This window comes from Phacochoerus africanus, chromosome 6 (assembly GCF_016906955.1).
Source record: "Phacochoerus africanus isolate WHEZ1 chromosome 6, ROS_Pafr_v1, whole genome shotgun sequence".
Classification (NCBI taxonomy): domain Eukaryota; kingdom Metazoa; phylum Chordata; class Mammalia; order Artiodactyla; family Suidae; genus Phacochoerus; species Phacochoerus africanus.
The window spans coordinates 93,058,193-93,083,331 of NC_062549.1; the positions used below are offsets into that span (position 1 = coordinate 93,058,193).

At 45.3% G+C, this 25,139-nt stretch overlaps 1 protein-coding gene across 12 annotated transcripts; it reads right to left on the reverse strand.

The window, feature by feature from the left end:
- Positions 1–12,701: 12,701 nt before the first annotated feature.
- Positions 12,702–24,750, reverse strand: LOC125129505 (SLAM family member 9-like). 12 transcript variants are annotated; one of them, XR_007135490.1, is made up of 7 exons: positions 24,491–24,750; positions 23,222–23,334; positions 20,071–20,368; positions 17,467–17,763; positions 15,053–15,176; positions 14,739–14,824; positions 12,702–14,448 (listed from the first exon to the last, which is right to left on the reverse strand). XR_007135490.1 is itself a non-coding variant. In XM_047784252.1 (7 exons), the coding sequence occupies exons 2-7, from the start codon at positions 23,292–23,294 to the stop codon at positions 14,377–14,379; spliced, it is 1,050 nt and encodes a 349-aa protein (XP_047640208.1). In that variant the 5' UTR covers positions 23,295–23,334; positions 24,598–24,750; the 3' UTR covers positions 12,702–14,376. The 12 variants fall into 12 exon arrangements, 11 of the variants coding, with proteins under 11 accessions (XP_047640208.1, XP_047640206.1, XP_047640203.1 ...); XM_047784252.1 differs by having other exon boundaries at positions 15,033–15,176; positions 20,071–20,448; positions 24,598–24,750; XM_047784250.1 differs by having other exon boundaries at positions 14,739–14,829; positions 15,053–15,164.
- Between the last annotated feature and the right edge of the window lie 389 nt (positions 24,751–25,139).

Below are 25,139 nucleotides of genomic sequence, written 5' to 3' on the forward strand. Positions count from 1 at the left end.
CTAGGGGGCCCCTCCCCATTGTCCAGAGCTCCCAGCCTGCAAACTGGGGAGAGGGTGGTGGGTCCTCCTGGTGAGGTCAGGCCCTAGAGGGACTCACTCTTCATCAGAGTGCTAAGGATGCAAAGGAGCCTAGAAACCACCATCCTTACCCCACACACGTACACCATGTGAACACACACACACACACACACACACACACACTTATGCACATTCTCCACCAGAAGTCAGATTACCCACCATCTAAGTCCAGGGGCAGAGTTTTTTTGTTTTTTGGTTTTTTTGCTTGCAACGTGAGATCCGAGCCTCATCTGCAACCTATACCACAGCTCACAGCAACAATGAATCCTTCACCCACTGAGTGAGGCCAGGGATCGATTCCACAACCTCATGGTTACTAGTCGGATTCGTTTCCACTGAACCAAAATGGGAACTCACAGGGGGAGATTCTTCTTGGAGAGGGGACGGGGAGGGTGGCCTAGAAAATCTAGGGTCCATATGTCCCTAGCATCTGTGTCCTGCCTCAGAGCCATCTTGTGCCTCACAGCCCAGCCCCATGGGTACCCCCCCCACACACCAGCTGCCTTTAGCACAGGCCAGTACGTGTGAAACAGCTTTGAGAAAATGACTCAGGTCAGCAAGTGACCCCATCAAGGAGCCAGAATATGGTCAAGAGACCTATCGGAAGTTACCTTCTCTCCACACAGGTCTCCCCTGGTTGGCTTTCAGCCCCTCCCCCGTGGAACACACCTGAGGACACTGAGTGGGTCTACCCCACAGGCTGGTTCCTTCCACTCTGCCCACCTCTGCCCAGGAAGAGCCAAAGGGCATGAAATCTCTGCTGCCCAGCGTCCCACCCACTGACCTCCAGAGCGAATGGCTTTTTCTTCTTTCATTTTGTGGGGGCATTTTTCTGTGTTATGTTTTAAAACTGTTATTAAGTTTGAATAGACTTTATTTTCTAGAAGGGTTTACTATTTACAGAAATAGTATGAAGACAATCAAGTTCTCATATCCTCTCCCGACCATTTCCCCTATCGTTAACCTCTCACGTTGGCAGGGCGATTTGTTACAACTGATGCACTGTTCTTGATATGTTAGTATTAACCAAGGTCAGCAGTCCTTAGTATTGATCTTATGTCCTTTTTTTGTTCCAGAATTCCATCCAGGACTGCCCATTCCAGTTAGTTGTCCTGTATCCTTCGGCTCCCTTAGCTTGATAGTTTTGCGGAATTTCCTTGCTTTTGATGACTTTGACAATTTTGAGGAGTCCTGGTCAGGAACTTTGTAGATTGTCCCTCAGTTGGGATCTGTCTGACATTTCTGAGGTAGCAAACCTGTGGGGGAAGATCTCAGAGGTAATGTGCCCTTTTTATGATATCATCTCAAGAGTGCATACCATCAGCATGACCTTCCGGTGATGCTGACCTTGACCGTCTGCCAGGTAATACCTTTTGGTAATGTTTTATTCCCACTTTGGGTTCCTATCTCCATTTCTAAGAGAATTTTCTCATTTTCGGATAGTTTCTTTATCCTTTTTTTCTTTGGATGCTTTTTTCTAGAAAGGGGATCCTAGCTTTCATCAGATTCTCAAAAATTTGCTTAATATGAAAAAGAAATGTTAAGATCCTAACAAAGCAAGTTTAGGAGCCTGTTGAGTCACTTGCTGCTCATTCTATACTCATTGAATACGAGCAAGCAAGAATTCAGCACCCAGCAAGGCTTTTCCTTCTAACCATAGGAATCAGTTCAAGGACTTGCCTTTATTTATTTATTTATTTATTTACTTTTATTTATTTATTGTCTTTTGTCTTTTTAGGGCCGCACCTGTGGCATATGGAGGTTCCCAGGCTAGGGGTCCAATCGGAGCTACAACTGCCAGCCTACACCACAGCTCACGGCAACACTGGATCCTTAACCCACTGAGCGAGGCCAGGGATCAAACCCACAACCTCGTGGTTCCTAGTCAGATTTGTTTCCTCTGTGCCATGATGGGAACTCCAAAAAGAACATTTTCAATACTGTGAACTGGCGAAGCTCTTGCCTCTTCCTGAAGCCATCGCTAGCCAGGATAACCAGACCTCCATCATTTGACTTATCTAGTTGTCTGACAATGAGGGAACTTGCAAATGCAAGGCCCTTTACCTAACATATTAGCAAAAGTTATAGGTTCACAATGAAGGAAAGCCCCAATGTACCAGCCAATGAGGTATTCAAAGCACATTTGAGACAATTTGCCATCCCTAGATAGCTTTGCATTGGTACTAAATCAAGAAGAAATTTTTTTAATGATTTTCATTCTTTTCATCATAGCTGGTTTACAGTGTTCTGTCAGTTTTCTACTGTACAGCAAGGTGACCCAGCCACACATACATATATACATTCTTTTTCTCACATTATCATGCTCCATCATAAGTGACTAGATATAGTTCCCAGTGGTATACAGCAGGATCTTACTGCTTATCCATTCCAAAGGCAATAGTTTGCATCTAGAAGGAAATTTTGTATACATTTCCGACAGTCTCCACTACCTAGACTTCTTGCAAGCAGTTGGCTGTTTGACCCATTTCATCTAGTGGTTTGGCATGAGGGAAACACAGCCTTAGTGGGAAGGATTTTGTTTTTGTGTGATGATCTGCCAAATTGGATAAACTACCTCTTATTTAGTTGCCCCTGGGAGCCAAAGATGGAGGTGAGATTTGTCTGTCTCCTCTTAAGCAGGACCTACCCCAGACACTTGGCTTCTGAGAGTTGGCACCGCTCTAAGGAGGAATCCAGAGAGGCTGGAACCTTTTGGCTGTTATCGAGTTTGCTGGCTAAAAGCTAAACTGAGAAAGATATTGGTAAATAATAGAGATATGTGGAATTTGAGAAGGGTTGTGGGAGGAGGAGAAACACTGACTGAGATAATTACTTAGAGTTGAAAATCCAAACACGGGTCCATTCCCATTGTGGCTCAGTGGAAATGAATCAAACTAATATCCGTGAGGACACGAGTTCAATCCCTGGCCTCACTCAATAGGTTGGAATCTGGCATTGCCGTGAGCTTTGGTGTAGGTCAAAGATTCGGCTTGGACCCCACGTTGCTGTGGCTGTGGTGTGGGCTGGCAGCTGTAGCTCTGATTCAACCCCTAGCCTAGGAACTTCCATATGCCATGGGTGTGGCCCTAAAAAGCAAATAAAGTAAAAAATAAATAAAAAAAAAACAAACAAGTGTCCATTAACTCTTCCTTAAAGAGCGTGGAAGCTGTTGGCCGTAGCATATAGAATAGTTCAATTTTATGTGGACTTCAGCAAACCAAAAGATAAAAACTGGGCTACTGTTAATATTAGCATTCTTATATCTTGTTGAAATCTCTGGTTTTGTAGTGGCCTTTAAAAGAATTTAAGTTTTGTCTTAATCTGTTTGAGATGTAGTATTAAGAATCTCTAATTTTGGAGTTCCCATCATGGCTCAGCAGAAACGAATCTGACTAGTAACCATGAGGATGCGGGTTTGATTCCTGGCCTCGCTCAGTGGGTAAAGGATCCAGCATTACCGTGAGCTGTGGTATAAGTCACAGGTACGGCTCAGATCCCATGTTGCTGTGGCTGTGGCATAGCCCAGCAGCTCCATCTCTGATTTGACCACTAGCCTGGGAACCTCCATATGCCACAGGTGCGGCCCTAAAAAGACAGGAAAAAAAAGGAATCTCTCATTTTGAAACTGATGTGTCACCATGTCAGTACCCCATGGAAGTGGAAATGCCACTGTTTGTTATTCTGCAATGCCCACATCTACCAGTTTGGTGCAGAGTACCAAACAAAGTTTAAAAGCCAGTGAAAAAGAAATATGAGTAATTCGTTTAAGCAGGTAAATGCTATTAGGGACCGCCTCAAAAGCATCCATTAAATACTAGCTCAAAATACATTTACAACCCTGGTTAGTAGTGTAACCCAAATCCTGTCAAGGCAACTGCACTTTGTACGGTTAAGATGTGTTATGTTCGCTTTTCCTGACAGATGACTCTGTTTGCTTAGATTGATAGCCAGGAAAGCAGTAATTCATAGTTCCTGTTGTGCTGGCCTGGGAACCTCCATATGCCATGGGGGTGGCCCTAAAAAAACCAAAAATGAAGACAATCTATAACAGTGTGTATCTGCACCATCCATGACTCACCCTGTGAAACTGTTGAGGAATATTATGAGCCTATCAGTTTGTTAGAGCCTAGATTGCATTTCTAACTTTCAAGGTGTCCCTTCCTGGGTTTTATTTTCTCACAACATGCAAATAAATACGGCGGCTTTAAAATGGAAAAAAAAAAAAAAAAAAAACACTCCCTGAGCATGGACAAAGGCCTCATGGGAGTAAAAGGTGAGGGAGATGTGAGCCCTCCCCTCAGGGTGTTACCTGCCAGCAGAGGGAACAAGGGGAACAAGGAGAACAAGGGGGCCAAGGCTGATGCCATTCGCCGTGGGAGCAGAGAGCAGTCAGTCTCACAGACAAGTGAGGACTTGAGTTAGATCTCAAACCAGGGGCAGGATTTTAACCAGCCAGCTTAGCAGGGTGGGAGAAAGACCACTCCCAGGGGAGGAAGCAGCCAAAACTGAGACACAGAGAGAAGACCGGGAAGGAGGTTGTAGTCGAGGCTGCCGTGGGGCAAGTTCAGGGAAGGGAGTGATGGCTGTGTGTCAAGTGCTCTGCGGGTCAAGAACCCTGCGTGTGGGAGTTCCCGTTGTAGCCTAGCAGTTAACGAACCCGACTAGCATCCATGAGGATGTGGGTTTGATCCCTGGCCTCGCTCAGTGGGTTAAGGATCCAGCGTTGCCATGAGCTGTGGTGTAGGCTGGCAGTTGTAGCTCCGATTGGACCCCTAGCCTGGGAACCTCCATATGCCACTGGTACAGTCCTTAAAAAAAAAAAAAACCTGCACTTGTGTTTTTCAAATTTAGCATTCCTGAAATTGGGACACATCTTTGAATCAAAGTTACTTAGTGATATAAAAGATGTTGATGTTTCTTTTTTCTTTTTTTGGCTTTTTTGGGGCCGCTCCTGTGGCATGTGAAAGTTCCCAGACTAGGGGTTGAATCGGAGCTACAGCTGCCAGCCTACACCACAGCCACAGCCACAGCACAGCCACAAGAATGCAGAATCCCAGCCTGGTCTGCGACCTACACCACAGCTCATGGCAACGCTGGATCCTTAACCCACTGAGCGAGATCAGGAATCAAACCCACATCCTCGTGCTTATTAGTCAGGTTCGTTACTGCTGAGCCACAATGGGAACTCCCATTTGTCTAAATTTTTAATCATATGTATATTACATGATCTTTGTCATCAGGATTATCTTCCAAAAAGAACATAAGGAAAACTGGTTTGTGTCACTATTTTTTTTTTTGAAAATTAAAATAATAAAATGTTAGACTGTCTTCAAATAGGTGTTATTTAATGAATATTTATGTTAGGCACTGAGGGATACATTAGTTTGTTTGAGCTTTGCTGTAACTTGATGAGCTCTGTCCTGTTAACAACCTCATTGGGCTCATGAGAAATCGGAGGTTCGGGGAGGCTGGGTGACACCCTCAGGGTCACACAACAGGGAAGGCAGGTGCCCAGCTGTGAGCACTCAAGATGAGAACCAGGCAGAAAACGCCTGGTACAAGTTCCAAAGTGCTGTACATCCTTCCTCTCAGGCTGTTTCCAAACTGCCCAGAGAAGCAGGAAGGAGACTATCAACATTCTGCAGAAATAAACAACAAAACAAAAACCTGAGCTCAAAGAGGCGAAGGAGTGAGGATGGAAAGGGAGACAGAGACCTAATTGGGAAAGCAGGGTTTGCCGTTGACTTGGGGTCTTCTCACCATCCTTCAAAGCCGACTCCACTTCCAAGTATCAAAATAGCCTCTCCAGAGCTGGGTGTTTCCCCCTCCTCCCCAAATGAACCCCAGCCCCAGGAAAACCCCTGAGTCTCATCTCCCACCCACACCCCAAGCAGTCCACCTTCACTTCTCAGAGTCTTGTCTTAAGGGGCAGGGCACAGCCTCCCCTTCTCTGAGGCTGTTCCACCTAAGAAGTCTCTTATCTGGATCAAGAGCTCAGATCTGAGGCATAGAATCCTCAAGGGTCCCCCTTTCCCAATGGTACCCCCTTCACTTCTAGTCCTGTACCACCTCTCACGTGGAACCAAATCACAGCCTAGAGTAATTCATGCCGCCGTAATCACAAACATGGACTCTCCTCCATGGGAATCCACTGCTGACTTCTGACCTGGGCTCGTATTGCCCAGGGACTTGGCCAGTAATTGCTAAATCCTGGAGCATGTCTTTACATCTGAACTGATGCTCTACCACCCCCTCCTGGATCTAGTTCTAACCACACCTATATGTCCCTGTGGTCAGCGTTAAGGGCTGAATATTGTGTCCCCACAAAATTTCTGTGTGAAAGTCCTAACCCCAAATGTAGCGGTATTAGGAGGTGGTTACTTTCAGGTGAGGTCGTGAAGATAGAGCCCCATGATGGTATTAGTGCCCTTAAAGAAGAGGAAGAGATACGAGAGCATTCCTTCCTCACTCTGTAAGGAGACAACAGGGAGACAGCAAGCAGGAAGAGAGCCCTCACCAGGAAGTGACACAGACGACACTTGATCTTGGACTTCACAAGCTCCAAAATAATAAGAAAATAAATCCCTGTTGTTTAAGCCATCCAATCTATGGTATTTTGTAATAAAAGCTCTGAGAAGACCAAGGCAATCTGGGAGAGAAAAGAGAAAGACATCACCACCCACCAGCACCACCAGCAACCAGCATCTAAGCCTCCCCTTCAAAACATCCTCTTTCTCTGCCCACCAGCAGCACCTGGACACTAGTGCCACCTGGTGGCTGAAGACCAAACTGTCATAGATTTCCTGGAAGGGTGTCTTCCAACATAAGGTCACCATTCAAAAAACACGCACATGCCGTGAGTGCCTACTGTGTGCAGCACCATTGGGATGTAAAGGTAGGAGACAAAGTCATTGTCCTGAAGGAACCCAAACTATAGTGGGAAGATAGAAGCAGAAGTCATTTCAGTGCAGGTTGTATGTGGTACAATACAAGAGGCCCTTAAGAAGCATTTTCTTTCATCAAGAAGAACAGAACAGAACATGTGAAAACTGAAATAAAGCAAGAAGACACCTTGGAGGAGGAGCTCAGGATGACGTGCATGGCACAGGTAGAGCACACACGGCCAGCAGGAGGGGAGGGGCTGCAGGAATATGATAAGATGTAGCTTAGGCGCCTACGGCCAGGGTCTCTTCCTGATGGAGCCCAAGGCAGGTGTAAGCTGGAGGAGACCAGTCCAGCGTGATGTAAGATTCAGGCTCCTGAGTCTGCGTGTGAGTGCTCTAGGGATGTTAGACATGGCGAAAGCCTTGGAGTTAATTTAAAAAGAGCAAAAATAAGCTTCTCATGCATAGAATTTTACCAAGAGCATGATAGTGCAAGGCAGAAGGACAAAATGGGTAGAAGTGAGCCCATTGCCTGCCTAGGTTGTCTCCAGGTCACTCCTCACATGTATCTAGGGATTCATGTAAAGTTGGGGTGGGGGGGTCTCTGCAATGGGGAGGGAAGCAAACAGGACTGAGAAGGAAAGAGATAACTCCTTCCATGACCCCTTCCGGTCAGATGACTCTGGGTCCAGACGGTTGATGTAAACAGGGGGCGGGGAGGGGGGGGGTAAGTCATGTGGCCAGGCCCTAAGAGGGTGGATTATGATATGACAACAGGAGCCTGAAGCTGAGGGTGATGAGCAGAGTCAGCAGCAGTGAGTTCCTGGTAAACCAACCACTCAGACCAAGACTGCCAGCCAGGGTCGGGGGCGGGAGGATGCAGAGAAGCGAGGAATGTCTTATACGCCAGGCAGCAGAGCCAGGTCACAAAGACTGGGGTTGAGCCCATGAGAGCAAGGCCAGCGGGGTCCAGGGAATACAGACAGAGCCCGGTGTCACAGCACCACATCCACACAATGGACATACAGGTGAACAGCAAGACTAATATCTCCCCATGAGGACTGTGGTCTGGTCCAGCTGCAGGCAGGGTCTGTGGCCTCCATAGGAAATGCAGACCCTGGAAGCCTTTTTTACTTGTGTCTTTGGGCTTTACACAGCCCCTTCAGGTAGTGGATACAGAATAAACACTTGCTGGATGTGAGGATGTTTGAGCTTCCAAAAGTTTGTGGGGTGGACTTGACACGATTGTCTGCAGACAAAGTTCACACGTAGGTAACAACAGCATCCAAAACAACCAAAGAATTCCTGTGACAGGTACTTTGAGATAAAGGTCCCTGGGCTCTGAGCTGCCTTTCCCCAGAAGGTAATCCAGATTCCAGTCAGTGCTCAGAGGTGCCTGCCTGCTTTGAACTCTGCTCCTCAGCCTGCCAACTACCCAGTTCCCAGAGGTTCTTGAAGCCAAGGCTGCCTCCTCCCACCAGCCCTGACCTGATGCTGTGGGCACCTGCTTCACCCCCTGCCTGAGTGCAGTGGAGACCCAGGACCAGGGCAGGTTCAGGACTGGGGACAGCAACTGCAGGCTAAGGGCCTGGTGTTTCTCCCAAACCTGAGTTCAGGACCTCATCCACAGACCCAATGAGAATTGGTTGACTGTTGCCTAGGCCTTGCAATCAGGAGCAGAACTGAACGTTCTGGGGGTCATCTGGTTTTCTTGGACACCATCCCAACAAGTATTGGAGGTTCCTCCTCCCCACTCAACATCCCATGAAGTCCTTATCTCTATCCCTGAGACAGAGAGCTTACAAATGTCCCATGGTCCCCAAGTCCCTGGCGCTGGGCTGCCTGCACTTTCAGAAAACTCTTACAAGTTGCTGGCACCTAACCTGGACTCTTACTTCCTGCACCCTCACTGTCAAGGCAGCTCGCACCCCTTGCCTTGTAAGAAGGAAGAATGGCCTGGGAGCAGAGTCCTTCTCCTGGGGCACAGCCACGTCTCTGTATTCAGCACATCCTTGAGGCCTCGCCAATCCTTTCCACGGGATGATGAGAGAGCTGGTGTCACTTCCTCTTCTCTTCTTGCCAACCTGTCTTGCTAAGTTGCCATCATTAAGCCTGCTCCCTCACCCATGGGATTTTTAGGAATTCTTCCTGAGACCTGGTATACAATAGTGGCAATCACAAAAGACTCACCTGGAATTCCCATCATGGTTCAATAGAAACGAATCTGACCAGCATCCATGGGAACGCAGGTTCGATCCCCAGCCTTGCTCAGTAGGCTAAGGATCCAGTGTTGCTATGAGCTGTGGTGTAGGTTGCAGATGTGGCTCAGATCTAGTGTTGCTGTGGCTGTGGTGTATGCCCAGCGGCTACAGCTCCAATTCAATCTCTAGCCTGGGAACTTCCATATGCTATGGGTGCCACCCTTAAAAGAAAAAGAGAAAAAAAAAAAAAAAAGAGGTTTCCAGCAAAAGATGGGACGTGAGAAGTGCCCAAGCAGCCTTGAGAAATGTTGGGATTTTATTTTCCTTGCTTTGTCAAATTTTCAGAATCATAAATGCATTCTATCTTCTGCCAAATTTTAAAACATACTTATTAGCATCAAAGTTCTCCCTTCTCTAAAGATTTGAGGGAACACCCTGGTAATAGAATTAAGTACTTGTACTTTCAAAAGAGAAAACACTTAGTTATAAGTTTTTTGGGTTTTTTTGTTTTGTTTTGTTTTGTTTTTGTCTTTTTGCTGTTTCTTGGGCCGCTCCCGCGGCATATGGAGGTTCCCAGGCTAGGGGTCAAATTGGAGCTGTAGCCACCAGCCTACGCCAGAGCCACAGCAACGCGGGATCCGAGCCGCGTCTGCAACCTACACTACAGCTCATGGCAACGCCGGATCCTTAACCCACTGAGCAAGGGCAGGGACCGAACCCACAACCTCATGGTTCCTAGTTGGATTCGTTAACCACTGTACCACTATGGGAACTCCAGTTATAAGTTTTATAATGTTTTCTGTATTGTTTTTCTGAGCTTTATATACACATGAAAATCAATTTTAGTGATTTCTGTTTTTCCAGAAGTTCTCCATCATGAAGATTTTAAATTTCATGCATATATATTTGTCTTTTTAGGGCTGTACCTATGGCATATGGAGGTTCCCAGGCTAGGGGTCAAATCGGAGCTACAACTGCCAGCCTATGCCACAGCTACAGCAACAGTGCTGGATCCAAGCCACATCTGCCACATCTGTGACTTACACCCCAGCTCACAGAAATGCCAGATCCTTAACCCACTGAACAAGGCCAGGGATGGAACCCACATCTTCATGGATACTAGTCAGGTTCATTAACTGCTGAGCCACAATGGAACTCCCATAAATTTCATATACGTTAATTACACATAGCATTCTCTTAGATTAAATGAAATTTTAATGGAAAGAAAATCAAAGGATGATTAATTAGCAATGCAATGTAAAGAGAAGTGAATGACAGATGAAGTGTTCAGTCAGGCTGCCAAGAGAAATCCATACCCTTTGCAGGTAAGTCTTACCATGGAGATGGAGAGCTCAGATCCTAAGTCCACTGGGCTCCACACCAGCATCTGCTCACCAGCGCAGACTCAGGACTCCCTAAGCAACTCAGTGGTACCTTGGTTTCCCATGTGGCCTTTTGGGGGAAGAGGATGCCCTAATAGGAATATCCACCCCAGTTGACAAGTATACTTTTTACTGTTACTTTATAAATAAGAAATCTGATTTTGTTTATCAAAGTGTCTGATGGTGTTTGTTATCAGGACTTTGCATCTCCAAATCAGTTAGTTTTCTGGACAAATGATGAGACAGTGCTTCACAGCCCAGGATGAGCCTAAGGGTCAGACTCTAAACCTTGGTGAACACATCCCATTCAGTCCATAACAAGTGGTTTCCAAGATGATAAATGTCATCTTGGTATGCACGTGGTTTTATTATTCCAAAGATCAGCTCTAGTCATATTGCCGCCATGCCTGAAAATTTAAATAGATGATCTTTTCTCTAAGTTTTATAAAAAAAAAATGTGATAATACAGAAAGAGACAGATCCCAGAAAATAACTACTATTAACTACTTTACATATCAACTTTTATCTTCCCTTTAGGCCCATATAAACATATGCAAATATATATTTACAATACCAGGATAACCTTATATATACTGTTAAATGTACTCTGCCTCACATCCTTGTGTAAGTTCTATGGAGAAAACAGGGTAGGAAGGAGAAAGGCAGGCTCCAGTAGGAGGTTTCAGTTTTAAATAGGGGTGTCAGGGGCGACCTCACTGATAAGATAACATTTGTTCAAAGACCTGAAGATGGCAAAGGAAAAAGACATGCATATACCTGGAGAGAAAGAGAATTACAGGCAGAAGCAAAGGCTCTGAAGCAGGTGCAGGCCTGGAGTGTTGAAGGAATAGGCAAAAGCCCAGATCCTCCGGAATCTAAGGGAGGAAGGAAGCAGGGGAGATGATGTCAAATGATGCAGGACCTTGAAGGCCTTGGTAAGAATGAATTTCGGTTTATGCTCTCAGTGAAATGGGAGCCGGGGGAATTTCTGAGTTAAGGAATGACACAACATAACTTATCTTTCGAAACTTTTTTATTATACTTGATTTACAATGGTCTCTCAATTTCTGCTGTACAGCAAAGTGACCCAGTCATATATACATATACATTCTTTTTTTCACATTATCCTCCATCATGTTCCATCGAAAGTGATCAGATATAGTTCCCTGGGCTGTAACAGCAGAATTATACCTTATCTCTTGAAAGGATTACTCTGGATGCTATTTGAGACTAAACTTAAAGGGGCTAGATACAGAGACAGGGAGTGTGTGAGGCTGTTATAATAGTCCAAGTGAAAACTGGTGGTCATAACAGGTCAGGTAGGTGGTAAGAGGTAATTATATTATGAATATACACAGGTGATAGATAAATAGATGATGGAGATATAGATGACAGGTAGATAAAAAAAGATAACAGTATTTTCTGATAGAGTGTGCATCATGAGAAAATGAACGAAGTCAAGGATGACAGCCAATTATGTGGCCAAACCAAATGGAAGGATGAAGTTGACAATCATTGGGACTAGAAGACAGCACAGGAACATGTTTGGGGAGCTTAAACTTGGACATATCAAGCTGGAGATGCCTATTATACATCCAAGTAGAGAGGTCAGGTAAATAGTGGGATATTTGCAATGTGGAGTCCAGGGGAGTGATCCAGATTGGAGTTTTTGGAGTAGCCAATGTATATAAAGCAATGAGATGGTACCATACCTGTACTGGCTTTCTATTGCTGTCATAAGAAATCACTACAAGTGAAGTCGCATAACACACATTTATGATCTTACAGATTTAAAGATCAAAAGTCCAGTGTGAGTTTCACTGGCACTCAATTAAGGTGTCCTCAAGCTATGATCCTTTCTAGAGTCTCTAGGGGAGAGTCCGTTTTTCTGCTCCTCCTGGTTATTGCCTGAACTGAGCTCTTGGCAGTTGTAAGACTGAAATCCTCATTCTCTGTTGGTTATAAACTGAGGGTCTTTCTTTGCTTCTGGAGCCCAGCACATGTCCTGGACTTGTGGCCCCCTTGCTCCATCTTCAAAGACATCAATAGTAGGTCAAATTCTCACCACATATCTCTCTGACCCACTTTTCTAGCTCTTCTTCTTCTACTTGTGTGGACTCTCATGGTTAAAATAGGCCCACTCAGACAATCTGGGGTAATTTCCCAATCTCAAGGGCCTTAACTTTGATCACATCTGTAAGACATTTTTGCCTGTGAAATTCACATAGTCATATGATCTGGGGATTAGCATGTGGCCACACACCAGAAATAAACAAGTATAGATATTGAAGAGAGGTAATCTGGTTGGTCTTGGTATGAACCCTAGAATATTCCTGAATTTAGAGATTGGATAGATGAGAAAGAAACCAGTCAAGGCAACTAGTGAGCTACCACTGAGGAGGAGGAAAAGAATGGTGAGTAGTGAAGGCAAAGTGATGCAGTGATTCAAGAAAGGACAGGTTCATTGCTGCTGAAATTCAAGGGAGATGAAACTGAGAATGTTCACTGGACTTAAAACACATGGAGTTTCCAGGGGACCTGAACAAAAGCACTTTTATTGGTATGATGGGGGCAAAGTATGATGAGAGAAGATCAGAGAGAGAAACTGATTAACTCCAAATAAGATAGACAAAGGTCAGTACACGTGAAAATACATTCACCATCATTAATCACTACGGAAATGCAATTCCAAACAACGATGAGATACATCACACACTAGCATGGCCACAGTCACAAAAATAACAAGAGTTACATGGAGACATCCTCTGCATTGATGGTAGAAATGTAGAAACAGTGGAACTGCAGATAAAAGATGGGAATGAAAGAATGAGAGAAGGATGGAGGACAAAAAGCTATGTGAAGGATCACCCAATGCAAGCTAGTAACTGACTGGGGGTCTGGAATGACAGAGAAGAAGGAGTCAAAATGAGTGAAGTTATAATCCTCTGTGAACCCAAATCAGGCACATCACTTTAACTGGGGAGAACTCAAGCATGGTATTTAGTCTGTACATTTTGTTTTTCCATATGTACAGTGGAGATTTCTGCCTCACAAAATTGTCGAAAGTCCATATGAAAAAGTTATGTAAAGCCTAACGAGTGGAGTTTTGAATAAAAAGCAAGGAGAGCTGGTTTGAAGATTGCAATGCTGAAACCCACAACACACTTTGGAAAGAGAGGAAGGAACTCCTACAAGACCCAAGAGTGAGAAGCATGTCTTCTCAGAATGTTTCCTCAGTACCAAGGGCAAGTTTCCTCATTCCATGCCTCCCACATACCAAGTCTGCAGTGTCCACTTAATAGCAGTTCCTCTTTCAACCACCAGATGATCCATCAGCAATGAACTCAGCCCAAATGGGGCAACTGAATCAGAAGCTGGAGACTTGGGAGAGGAACAAATGAGGCATATTCCCATCTGAATACTCCAAGATTCCAAGGTCTTCGGTACAATACAGAGAATCAGTAAGATGTGAAACCTGGAATTGTTTAGTATTGGATTTAAGGCTTTGTTCTGACACCAACTAGTTTGGGGACAATGGCTACTGTCTTATAAAATACAGAATATGATGGCTCTAGAGGGTCCTGATAAGAATTAGAAGAGATATTATTTGCAAAGTTCTCAGGACAAAACTTCACCCATTTTAGGCTCTGAAGGTCCAGATCCATTCCTTATTGAGCTGAAGTCACATGGGTCAGAGTAAAAGAGATCAGGGGCAGCTGGAGCAGAATCAGAATTGGAGAAGCAGGTGTCTGAAAGATATCAGGATCAGATTGGAGGTGTCCAAGACTGCCAGATTCCTTTGCTTCCTCCAATTAAATTATCTTCATATCCTCACTCGTTATGGATCACAGAGTAGACAGTGTAGAAAGGTCGCTCTTCTTTCATATATTGCTCATTTATATCCTGGGAATGCAAGACAGAGAATTCCTAAAACAGATGAAGGATAGAGTAGACCCAGAGGGACCCACATGGAACCAATGCTGCTGCTATGCACTATTTATGGATTTCCCCATAAGCACCCAGAATTTCAATGGCCTTACATACAAATTATCCTACTTAACATTGCTGATTGTCCAGAAAGAGTAATAGAGGCAGTGGGGCCAGAAAATAGCAGTGACTGGGTTTGACAAGCACAAGTGTAGACACAGAGGGACCAAGGACAACCCAAGTTTGGCACAGCTCCCACTTCTCACCATGTACATGCCTTCTTGATACATTTTCTGGCTCAATTCTGCACAGTCTATGCCATCATCACGGTCCTTGTGGATTTGCTGCAATCCTGTACTTGAGTCATATACAGAGTGCAGCTTGAATCTCAGCCTTGAAAACCAGCACCCTCTACCACTGTTATGAACCCAATGTCATATTCACACCCACCACCCCCTCTGCAGGGGCAATCCCTGAGCAGTAAAACAAAGAAGAAAGAAAGCCTAGCTTCTAGCGGAAAAGAGGATGTATCTGGGCCAGAAAGGAGAAGTGCAACCTGCCTCTTTCAGAAGTCAGGTACCTTTTCTTATACATCATCCAAAGGTACAGTCCGGTTCCCAGGAAGAGTAGCACAGCCATGACAGCACATAGGATGCCTCCAAGGGTGCCAACAATGGCCTTTCCATGTGAACCTGTTTCCCTCACTCAGAGAGAGGGAGAAAAAGTTAAGGAAAGACAGAACTGTAAATATACATTGCCAAGAGGAGATAGAGAGAGAGCAAGTAGAAAGGACTGAAGTCTTGGTTCAGAAGCTGAAAAGGAAGGCGCCTGGAAGGTTCATTCATTCATGACTGCACTGAGAAAATACCAAGGTGTTCCAGCCAGAGGGACTTTAGTGAGATGGAGATTTACATTTTATACACAGGTAATCTGGGAGGGCCCCTCCAGAGGAGGTGATGCATAAACTGAGTCTTGAGGGAAGAGTGGGAGTTTGCCAATATTCCAGGTGGGCACAGCACTCCAGGATGGAGGAGCACCACATTCAAGAAATATCTGTGTCAAATCACCAGCCCTGAGAGTTGCCATCACCCCACTGCAGCAGGCAGGAGAGGAACAGGGCAGTGGGAAGCTGGGTGAGGAGGATCAGAGGAAGGAAGAATCTCTTTCCAGAGGGTCTTGTGGGTCATACTGAGTGTTGAACTTATCTGAGACACCAGAATGGGGATGAGGGGAGGATAACAGGGGGTTTAAGTTATGCTGACACATCAGATTGCCCCAGAAGTTTCCCCCAGTGGAGGATGGGCTAGAGGGGCCAGGCTGCACACTGGGTCATTCATGATTCAGTGAAACACTGAACGTGAGCAAACATAGTCAGAAGCCCTGCTTGGGATTCAAAGACATGGTCCCTTTCCTCAAGGTGTTCCAGGCTACACAGGAGACAAATTCACAAACAGAACGTTGCTACTCAGTGTGCGGTGGTCATAGACTGCTCCTTAAAAAGGTAATGCCTGAGGAGAAGGCAATGGGAATGAGTTTAAGGCACTGTTTGTTCAAACTTTTTTAAATTGAAGTATAGTTAATTTACAATATTATATTAGTTTCTGGTGTATAGCATAGCAATTCAGTATTTTAACAGGTTATTGAAAGTTCTAGAGAATAGAATATTACACTTAGTGAAATAAGTCAGAGGAAGACAAATAATGTATGATATCACACGTAAAATCTAAAAAACAATAAAAATGAGTGAATGCACAGAACAGAAATAGACTCACAGATGTAGAAAATAAACTAGTGTTATCAAAGGGGTGAGAGAAGTGGAAATGGGTATATTTGGTGTATGAGATTAAGACATACAAAATATAATAATAATAATAATACAAGTGGAATACTACTCAGCCATTAAAAAGAATGAAATTTTGCCATTTGCAGCAACGTGGATGGACTTGGAGGGCATTATGCTAAGTGAAATAAGTCAGACAGAGAAAGACAACTACTGTATGCTATCACATATATAGACCCTAAAATATAACAAACTAGTGACTAAAACAAAAAAGAAGCAGACTCACAGATGTATATCTGATAGGCAACAAACTAATACTTACCAGTGGGGAAGGCGAAGGGAGGAGAGGCAATATAAGTAGAAGGGACTAAGAGGTACAAACTGCTAACAAGGATATATTGTCCAACACAGAGAATATAGAAAATACTTCATAATAACCACAAATGTAGTATAACATTTAAAAAATATTACGAATCCCTATATTATACACCTGTAACTTATATAATATTATATATCGACTCTACTTATAATTTTTTAAATGTTTACAAATTTTTAAAAATACTATGTGTAAAATAGATAAGCAACAAGGATATATTATTCAAACTTTATTCATAGCAGAACCATAACCAAGCATGCAGCCGTCTGTGACTGCACAGGTCGCACACCCATGAAGTTGGCTCTAACAGAAGGAAATCCTTTATTAGGAATAAATAAGGAAGTGAAGAACTCTTGACTTGGGAGGGCTGATATTTCAGGAAACAGTGTTTCTAGAGGCTCAAAAGCTTACAATAGCAGGACACATTCAGGAACACCAAGCAAGCAGCTCAGTGTGACGTGTGTGAGATAAGAAACACAGGCAGAGGAGCCTCTGAGCCCTGAGTCCTACAGGGAGCCGTTGGAAATCAGATCCCTCAAATGACACAATCTGCACAATTCAATTCATTTTTGCTAAAGACCACTCTAGACACACAATGAATGATGAATGAGTGTGGGGAGAAGTATCGAAAGGCTGCTATCTGGACCAACAGGGGCAGAGAGCCTGGACTGAGAGACACTGAAAAGCAGACGCAACCTGGATGTGCTTCCCAGGCTCCTGTATAGGGTGACCCTGTGGAAGGCAGCGCTAATAACACAGTGGGGAGAAAAGCCCAGAACCTTCATCCCACTGCACCCGAGCTCCGAGAGTACCCCTCCCCTGCAGCAGGTGTACTCACCATGGTCACAGACTCTCCCAAGGTCGAAGGTGTCAGTTTTCTGGTCCACTTGGTTGCTGACCACACAGGTGATATTGGTGTAAGGCTTGCCCAGGGGCAGGTTCACAGCCAGGGTGTGGGAGTTGTAGGCTGGTCCAGGCATCACCTTCTCCTCCAGCTCCTTGGGGAGGCCCTTGCCCTCCCAGGTCACCTTCAGGTCCTCTGTGTCCCCTGAGGTCATGCACTCCACGGTAACATTGCACCAACCTGGTGTGATAGATGATGAGTGGACCTGGATCTTGGGAACAGGCACAGGCTCTGGGGCAGGAGGGAGAAAAACATGGAGCTCACATGAATGGAGAACATTACAGCTCATGTTTTATCAACCATTACTTCATTGAAGCATCCTCCCTCTCAAAATGCTAAGTGTATTTTCTAGAAGAAACACAATTTTCCCAAAAGCCAAATATATAACAATGACAATAAAGAAAATAAACCACTGAGTTAAGCCCTATGTGATCTCACCACAATGCTAAGCAAGATGTAAAATTCTCCCATAAAAAACTAAATTCTGTATACACACTACTATATACAAAATCAATAAGTAACCAGGACCTACCATATAGCACAGGGAAATCTATTCAATACTTTGTGATAGCCTATATGGCAAAAGAATCTGAAAAAGAATATACATATATATCCAATTCACCTTGCTGTACACCTGAAACTAACACATTATAGGTCAACTCTACTTCAATAAAATTTATTTTTAAAAAAACTCTAAATGCTGGACCTCCCCTTCCAGGACCCATTATTTATAAGAAACAGATGTGTTTCCTAGAAGGAGAAGTCTGGGAATGAAGAGCTTAACCTGGTCCAGGACCTTGCCCTCTTTTGCTCAGATGACACCTGGGACTACACAGCCCTTGTTGAGGATTGACACCTGACCTGTGCTGGGATGGCAAAAGCAGACTGTTCTGAGAGATTTAGTGGCAACAACCAGGAATGACAGCTCCAAATGTGGAACATGCTGCTGAACTTGAGGTCCACAAAAGAAGAGAAGTCAGAGATTGAGAGGTCTGTCTTAAAAGTCACATGGGGGAGTTCCCATTGTGGCTCAGCTGAAACAAACCTGACTAGTATCCATGAAGATGCATGTTTGATCCCTGTCCTGATTCAGTAGGTCCAAGATCCGGTGTTGGGTGAGCTGTGGTGTAGGTCACAGGTGCAGCTCGGATCCGGCATTGCTGTGGCTGTGGCTTAGGCCGGCAGCTGCAGCTCTGATTCGACCCCTGGTCTGGGAACTTCCATATGCTGCAGGGGTGGCCCTAAAAAAAAAAATCACATGGTCACCTAAAGCAGTCAAAGTCACTCTCTCATATCAGATATTTCACCATGCAACAGGAACTTTAAGGAAAGTGTTGACTAAATGAGGTTCTTAAGAAGAATTGCAGTGAAAAATTTCTCCTACATCAGTAGAGGATTTTTGAGCTAGATTTGTGGGTTCTTTGGAAATGAGGCGTTCTCTGGCTGGTGCTGAGTAAAAAGAGAGGGACAGACAAGACCAAGGACACGTGGCTTTCTGAACTGTTACAGGTGAATAGTGCTCCCTTCCAAAGATGTCCACATCCTGATGCTCAGAACCTGTGAATATGTTAAGTTACATGGCAAAGGGAAATTAAGGATGTTAATTAGCTGACTTTCAAATAGGGAGGTTATTCTGGGTTACCCGTATGCCACAAGGATACTTAAAAGTAGAATAAGGAAGAAGAGGAGGATGTCAAAGGAATGAAAGTGAGGACTTGTCCCACTGTTGCTTGCTTTGAAGATCAAGAATTGTGACTGCAGGAAAAGGAATGCAGGAAGCCAATAGAAAGTATAAGGGGTAAGAAAATGTCTTCATCCCTGGAACCTCCAGGAAGGAACACAGCCCCTGCCACCTTGGCTTTAGCCTAGCGAGACCTGTGTTGGACTTTTGACCTCCAGAAAGATAAGTAATAATTGTGTGTTTCAAGCCAGTAAGTTTATAGTAATTGGTATAGTAGCAATAGAAAATTATACATAAATTTATACATAAATACATAGCCCTATAAAGAATAATTATTGAAGTTCCCATCGTGGCGCAGTGGAAACGAGTCCAACTAGGAACCATGAGGCTGTGGGTTTGATCCCTGGCCTCACTCAGTGGGTTAAGGATCCAGTGTTGCCATGAGCTGTGGTGCAGGTTGCAGGCGCAGCTCAGATCTGGCATTGCTGTGGCTGTGATGTCGGCTGTCAGCTGTAGCTCCGATTAGACCTCTAGCCTGGGAACCTCCGTATGCCACAGGTGTGGCCCCCAAAAAGCAAAAATTTTTTTAAATTAAAAATAATAATAATTATTATGACAAATACCATTTCCCCCAATTTTTATTCCCCTCTCCCAAAACACTGAAGTGACTTTATCCTTGGTATGAATCTTGGCTCGGCTCTCCAATTGTGGTGAAACCACTTACTCTAATTTCAAAGGAGAAAATAAGAAATGAAGGCTGGTGTCTGGAATGAATCCTGCAAAATGGAGCCAATGTGACCCTCCTGGGACAAAAGAAGGAGGTAAGCCACAGGATGGGGTGGTGGGTTATCACTTACCATAGACAGTGAGGTGGAAAACCTGGGTAAATTCTACTCCTCCAGTGCAGCTGCCTCGAGCCCTGTACGACCCACTGTCCTCAGAGGTCAGGTTCTCAATCTTCAGAGACATCATGTTGGGCACACAGACCCTCTTCTGGTACCTGTCCTGGAGGCTCACCCATATGGGAGCTTCCCCAGGACGGACTCGCAGCAGGACTCTGTACTCTGACCCAGGGCCAAAGCCCCATGTGATCTCCTTCAGCTCAGCTTGTTGCTTCTTGAACACATGAAACAGCACAGAACCTCCTTGGATCCCCTGCAGAAGACCATGAGCTCCAGAATCCTGAACTCCAGGACTGTGGACTCCAGAACTCTTGGCCCCATTGCTGCAGACGCCTAAGGCAAGTGATCATTTAGTGAGCTCTGCTGTCCCTCCACCAAGACATCACTTCCCCAGCCAGAGCACCAGTCTCCAAGAGGTCGCAGTGAGCCTTCCTGCTCAGTCACTTTGCTGCAGAGCCTGACCAGTGGGCACAGCAACCACCCTCCCTCCCAGGACCACCTCCTCCAGAGCCCATCCTCCCCCTTGAGGCTCAGGCTTGAGGGACCTTATACCCTCCGTCCTTTCTGGGGATCAGGGGAGGATAGAACAGCACCAAGGAAAGTATCACAGAAAAACCTTATCCTGAAAGGAAAATCAATTTGCTTTTCCAGCAGGTCAGGATCCATCTGGGGTGGCCTCTGCCTGCAGGGACCAAGTCCCCTCTCCAAATCAGTAAGTCTCCCCATATCAGGGTGGCCTCCCTCCTGCTTCACTTAGACCCATTCCTGGCTCTCAATGGAAGCAGAGAAGGCTCAGGCCAGTATTCCTGTGTACAAGTATATCAGCTATTCCTTTGTATTCATTTCATCACTAGCTCACTTAATCAGGCATCACCCAATCCCTGTGGCTCCCCTGGTAAGACTGTAACCATCATACGGAGCTTAGCAAATTTTTAGCCCCAAGCCCAAAGCCTTGATGACTGGTAGCAGTGGGGGCAGTGGTCCAGGAGAATAATAGGTATTCATTCATCTGCTCCTGTCTGGCTCCTTACAGCTCCTCCTGTCCCTTCCTTCCACATCTCACTCCCTTCTGACAGACACCCCATGGCAGGAACAGGTCTGATGCAGAGGCCACACTGTCCGCAGAGCCCATGCCCTGGGGTGCAGCATGGACCCCCCTGGAACAGCCCACGAAGGTCAATTGAGAAGAGCTGGATGAGTCTGTGCTACCATGTCTTTCTAAAGAAGGCAGGACATGACCGCCATGGCCAGCAGTTCCCCACGACAGAGTGCCCTATCCCTCTCTCACCAGAAACAGAACTGGCCCCAAATTTCATTTTAGACTCAGGCCTCCGGAACTAAGGGAAACAAACTGGTTTGTTTGGTTAAGCCACCCCGTCTGTGGTATCTTGATTTGGCAGCCTAAGATGACATTTACACTTCTACAGGTTTTAGAGAGAACATAGTCCTGATGACACCTCGAATTTTGGACTATTGGGCTCCAGAACTGAAACAATGAATTTTTGTTTTTTTATCCATCCAGATTTGGGGTCCTCCTGAAGTGATTATGTCTATAGAAGAAGGAGAACAGGTGGAGGAGAAGGAGGAGAGAGAGGGGAGGGGGACGGGAGGGGAAGGCAAACGGTGGGGGGAGGAAGAAGAGGGTGAGGAAGAAGAGAAAGAGGAGAAGAAAGAGGTGGCTTGCGATTTCTCTCACTCTCTCTGTATGTCTGTCTTATATAATCTTTGACCCACAAAACCTATAGAAAAAACTCTTAAAAAAAAAATCTCTAATGTTGGACTTTCCACTGCAGAGCAGCAGAAACAAATCCAACTAGTAACCATGAGGTTTCGGGTTTGATCCCTGGCCTCGCTCAGTGGATTAAGGATCCGGCGTTGCTGTGAACTGTGGTGGAGGCCGGTGGCTACAGTTCCAATTAGACCCCTAGCCTGGGAACCTCCATATGCTGCAGATGCAGCCCTGAAAACAAAAAACAACCACCACAACAACAAAACTCTTAATGTACCTCTCTAGTTAAATAAAATTGAAGAAAAAGGAAAGCCTATATTTAACGGCTGACACAAAGTTACCTAGTTAAAAGGGACGTGATATCATGCAAAGCTTATTGTTATTCTGAGAATTCTGTTTGGATGTGCTCTCTAATCCATTAAATTTCAAATAACTTGGAGTTCTCCTGTGATGCAGTGGGTTCAAGATCTGGTGTTGTCACTGCAGTGGTTTGGGTCACTGCTGTGGCGAGGGTTGGCTCCCTGCCCCTGGGAACTTCCACATGCTGCAGGTGAGGCCAAAAAAAAAAAACAGAAAGAAAAAAAAGAGAGAGAGAAATCCACATGACTCCTGCAAGATCATATAGTGGCTAGGATACTAAAACAAAAAATTAAAGCAATAAAAGCTTTCCAAGCTTTCTTCAGAATTCAGAATTCACCTGGTCTTATTTTCTCATTCATTTTTATTTATCTTCACTAGAAACATATAATCTCAATGAGGTCACAAATGCGATTTAGGGCCTTTGTTAGAACAGTCTTTCAGTTCTCCTTTTGCTTAACCCCTAATTTTCCCTACTCTGCCCTCCCTTCTCTCTTTTTCATGTTCACCCCTCCCTGAGCCCACGTTAGCAGTCTACAGCTCCTTTGTTGGTTTCTCTATACTTTTACTAGAGACACTCTTAAATTTCAGATACTGCCCTTCCTTTCCCAAAATTAGAATTTTATTTTATTCAACATCCTGCATCCTGCCCGAGAGAACCTGACTAGAGTTGCTTCCTCTGGCTTCCTAGAATCCACACGGGATTCTAGGTTCGTTCCCTTCTCCATAGGACAGCTCCAGAGGCTGTCAAGTTCCCTCTGTCAGGTCAGGGGAGCCTTGTTCCCACCACTTCTGTCCCCAGGAACCGGCTTCTGTGTCTCCCTCCATCCCTCTCCCCAGGTGGCCCCAGGCTCTCCAGGCTTCACTGTTATGGCAACAGAAGCAGCCTCACCTCCCTGGTAATGGATTCCTTACTATAGCTAAGGCTACCCCAGCTCAGGGTTTCCAGCCTCAACATCAGACAGAGAAGGATACCCCATATCTTGGCTCCCTCCCTCCCAGAAAGCCCAGGCTACTCACTGAGGAGGAGACTGGTGAATCCCAGGAGTCGGGAGACCCAACAGAGATGGGGGTCTTCTGAGCAGGGCTCCATCGATGCTGCCTGCCAGCTCGCTCAGCCACGGAGGAAGCATCTAGGAGGCAGAGCAAGAGAGAAGGAAAGCTTTACTCCTAAGAGCTTATAGGCTCTTCTCCACCCCTAAGGGTGGGGCCAGCATGTTAGTTCTGGGATGCCAGCTCACAGGTCTAGAATAAGCCATTCAGCTGTTCCATCTTATCCTCCCAGCACCTACAGTAGGCCCTCAATAAACAATTGCAGGATAAATATATAAACAGCCTCACACTATCATATACCTGGTACTCTGTTGGAGAGATCCCGTTCCTGTGGCCATGCTAGCTTGGTGATCTCACGTTCCCTAACTCTACGCCCACTGTAATCCCTCCATCCCTGGTTAACAGCTCTGCCCTAGGTAGCTCTGCTCATCAATGTCACCCTATGATCCGGCACAGAGGTCATGCTACTTCAGCCAGAGGGGGGCCAGACCTCTCCGGTTTGGAAGCTATCTTTACACCATTTCATGAGATAATGAGATAAATTTCCTTTTCGATTTTCCATGAACTTTAGCTGTCCATTTCCGAAGTAAGAAACTGTTAGCAAAAATAAATAAATAAATAAATAAATAAAAATTCGCATTTATCTATTGCTTGCACCCTTCTGGCTTTATCCCAGCACGATATCCTCCAGACACACAGGGCAAAGCCAAAACCTGCAGAAATTGATAAGCTTTTGTTGGAATCACACCCAGCATATGCTTTAAGCCTCTGCCAGCCCTGCTCCTGCTGTCACTCAGGGCAGGATGGCTGTCTACTCACTCCTCCTGGCAAAGCCTCAGCTCCCACCTACTGAGGCTCAATATCTGGCCTCTTCTCCCCAAACAGAATACCCCTCAACATAAGAACTTCTGGGCCCACACTCTACAGGAGCACCACCACTACATAACCACAGCTCTGTGCCTCCTTTTCCTACCCACTGAGGCCTTCTCCTCAGCTGCCCAGAACCCAGTGCTGTACCCGCAAGACTCGTCCATGCTTTCAAGGTGTTCAGGATACTGTGTATTAAGCCCATTTTATGGATGTGAAGCCTGAGACCACAAGTGGCTGCATGACTGCAAAAGGTCACATACTGAATCGAGGGTCAGGTTTGCACTCTTAACAACAAACTCTAGGAAAAAAATCTTCCCAGCAGCACAGCCACTGTCCCATCCCACTGCGTAACCTCAAACAACTCACCTGAGTCCATTTTGTGCTCACTTAAACTGCTCTGCAGCATCTCAGACAAGAGAATATCCAACGACTGGCTTACTCCCTCCAACCCCATCTAGTAATAGGGAAATTACCTCAAAACATAATGAGTCCCAGTGTCAGAAACTTCTTATATACAGAGTGAACATTCAGGAAGCTCATGCACTGGTCACTCTCAGGACGACGGGAAGCAAGTCTGTTATTTACCCCCTGCCCCAGTTCCCTACACCTCTTGTGAGCAATCTTCGTGTGAGAACTGCTTGCTTTTGAAAATTATTTGCTTAAGGGAAGTGGGGGGGAGGAGCCTAGAGAGAAGGACCAGCAATAGATGCAGTCCGGGGACACTGGGAAAGAACCAGACAGAGTTTACATGCTGGCAAAACACCTGGGACCTATTAAAAATCTCGGAAAGTGTCTCATCATCAACATACCAGCCGTCCTACGCTACGGTGTAACACACAAACAAGCACACAGATCAACTGCAAAAATTTTAGAAAGAGTTTACTGAAGGAGTTGCTGTCATGGCTCAGAAGATAACGAACCCAACCAGTATCCATGAGGACGGAGGTTCGATCCCTGGCCTCCATCAGTAAGTTAAGGATCTGGCATTGCTGTGAGCTGTGGTGTAGGTTGCAGA